The sequence below is a fragment of the Adiantum capillus-veneris genome, chromosome 22, assembly GCF_014529385.1.
Source record: "Adiantum capillus-veneris isolate H3 chromosome 22, ASM1452938v2, whole genome shotgun sequence".
Taxonomy (NCBI): Eukaryota; Viridiplantae; Streptophyta; class Polypodiopsida; order Polypodiales; family Pteridaceae; genus Adiantum; species Adiantum capillus-veneris.
The window spans coordinates 16,203,896-16,206,343 of record NC_140952.1 but is presented as its reverse complement, the minus strand read 5'-3'; the positions used below and the strand labels follow the sequence as shown (position 1 = coordinate 16,206,343).

The window sequence follows — 2,448 nt, the reverse complement described above, 5'->3', positions numbered from 1 at the left end:
TTGCTAACCACATGAGATCCCTCACAAGCTCATCGCCAATAAAGCAGCATTAGTATCAAAGGTTTCATCTAAATTGGAACCAGACTCGAGGGTGGGCATTAAGTACGATTATGCTAATGTGAACTTAAAAGCTAAAGCCATATTCAAATAGATAGCCCACGAGGAAGTGGCATTCCCCATCAACTCACTTCACAACTATTAGAAATTAATAGCAGATCGGATTTCTCACCCTAAATATTTAGGTCACTACAAAAGAGTTAGCAATCATGGTTTTTCTTTTTTTGCAAAACCTGCAAAATGTGAGTGGTTTAAAAACCCCAAAAAAACTTATGAAGCAGCCTTGCTCACCACTAGTCAGGGCATCTACCAACCACAAACTAATAAAAACTTTATAACAGGGATGCTCCGGACGAGCCACGGAGCCCAAGGATGACAAAAAACAGTTACAAGATATCCTGGCAGAATAGGGGAGGCAAACCCCAACCCAAAGCATTAAAAAAAAACCAGCACCGAACAAGGTTCACATACCATACACTCGGGGTGCCACCATGCTGTCGCCTCTACCACAAGCACACATCATGCCCCAAACGAACACGAACCAAAATCGAACCCAGCACCAATACATATCCAAAAAAAGCTGCATGCCATGTCGAATCGCCATATAAAGCCGCATAAGGGGGGAGCATCAAGTTCCATCACCTAGCAATCACACTCCTCCATCCACATGCTTTTCTTAGAGAGCCACGCACCATCATGCATGTTAGAATTTGCTAGGTCAGAACCAACACCAAGAATCTGGGCAAAGAGGGGAGCCCATCCCGTCGGAAACAACCATCTGGTGCCACCATACATGGCAAGGTCTGCCACAACTCACCATGTACATCGGAGAGAGTCTGACCACATGACCTTGAGACTTGCCAGGCGAGCGATTTGCAGAACCGCACCCGACATCAATACATATCCACAAAAAGCTACATGCCATGTCAAATCTCCATATGAAGCCGCATAAGGGGGGAGGAGAATCAAGCTCCAATGCCTGGAAATCACACTCCTCCATCCACAGGCTTTTCCCGGAGAGCCAAGCATTGTCAAGCCTATTAGAATCCGCTAGGACAGAACCAACAGCAATAATCTGGGCAAGAGGGGAGCCCACCCCGTCAGAAACAACCATGTGGTTCCACCATGCATGGAAAGGCCTGCGCCCAACTCACCATGTACATCAGAGAGAGTCCGACCATACTACCTTGAGACCTACCAGGCAAGAAATTCGGTTTCCAAAACAACCCAGGCAATTGCGAAGCCCAAGGGGCAAAAATCTGTCAAACGTTGCACCACGGAACACCAACGGAAGAGGGGTGGGGTAGTTGGGTGCCCCCCTCCTGGAACAACCCAAATCCCAACCAAGGCCATGCATGCACCCTCGTCCTTGGTAACGAATTGGGCAACAGGAGACACATCAGCACATCCTGTAGACGAGCCTCTGAAGGGCGCCCCAAGCCAGTGAGACCTCACTAAAGCTTATCATCAGCAACTACATGCGCTAGGTTTTGGTGGCCCCTACGCAAGGCATCGTACAAAAAATGTCAATGGAAAGTCTAATGTGATTCGCAAAACAGTTCTCTTCAAAAGATTTTCATTGCTATAATATTTGTGCGTGCCTTTTTTACACGCCTAGCTTCGTGCTATTCTAAATGATCAATCAAAGAGCCTTCCATCTGTCGCTGCTTTCACCAATGCAATCATTGTACTTGGGTTGAGCTAGGACCCTTGATTTCAAGCCTGGTTTAAGAGAGAGCATAGAGATAGCATGCTCGTCGAGAGTAAAGGTGATACTTATCAAAGTATGGGAAGCAATGACATGTCACATGGACGGTAGGCAGTTGGACATGAGTAGTTAGAACCCCTTAAGGTGATGAATATAAAGATAAGATCCAATAAAATTTATGCGATGTTCATGGATCCATTTTTAGGTCTAGGAGTGATGTTGATAACTAGTACTTTAGCATAGGGATGTAGATACAATTCTTGTGTCCATGATTGGGCACACTATAAAATCCATTTAATTGTGAAGTTTAAAAGTTTTAGGGATCCAATTACATTAACCAAAGATACTCCATAGAAGATTTTTCTTCTTTAACAAAGAATAGCACCACTTTTGGGATTACTGCACATATGGAGGATAAATATACCCATGGACTTAAACATAGAATGTCAACCTTTGTCATGTGTCACCGGAAAGTTGAAATGCTCATCAGATTCACATGAGTAAGAAGCATTTCAGTTTTCAAAAGGAATTGCTTGAGAAGAGTGAGCAATAAGTTCTACTCAATTAGAGCATCTCGCTTGAGATAGGCTTTACTATTAATTAAGAAGAGTGAGCAATAAGTTTTTCTTAATTAGAGTGTTCTGCGAGAGATGGGCTCTAACAATAGTAGGGGCATTAGAGGA

The 2,448-nt window shown here is 44.1% G+C and overlaps 1 protein-coding gene across 1 annotated transcript; it reads right to left on the bottom strand.

The window, feature by feature from the left end:
* Nucleotides 1-368: 368 nt before the first annotated feature.
* LOC147428962 (uncharacterized) lies at nucleotides 369-1,611 on the bottom strand. Its single transcript, XM_086495201.1, has one exon. The coding sequence runs from the start codon at nucleotides 1,169-1,171 to the stop codon at nucleotides 776-778; it is 396 nt and encodes a 131-aa protein (XP_086351327.1). The 5' UTR covers nucleotides 1,172-1,611; the 3' UTR covers nucleotides 369-775.
* Nucleotides 1,612-2,448: the final 837 nt, after the last annotated feature.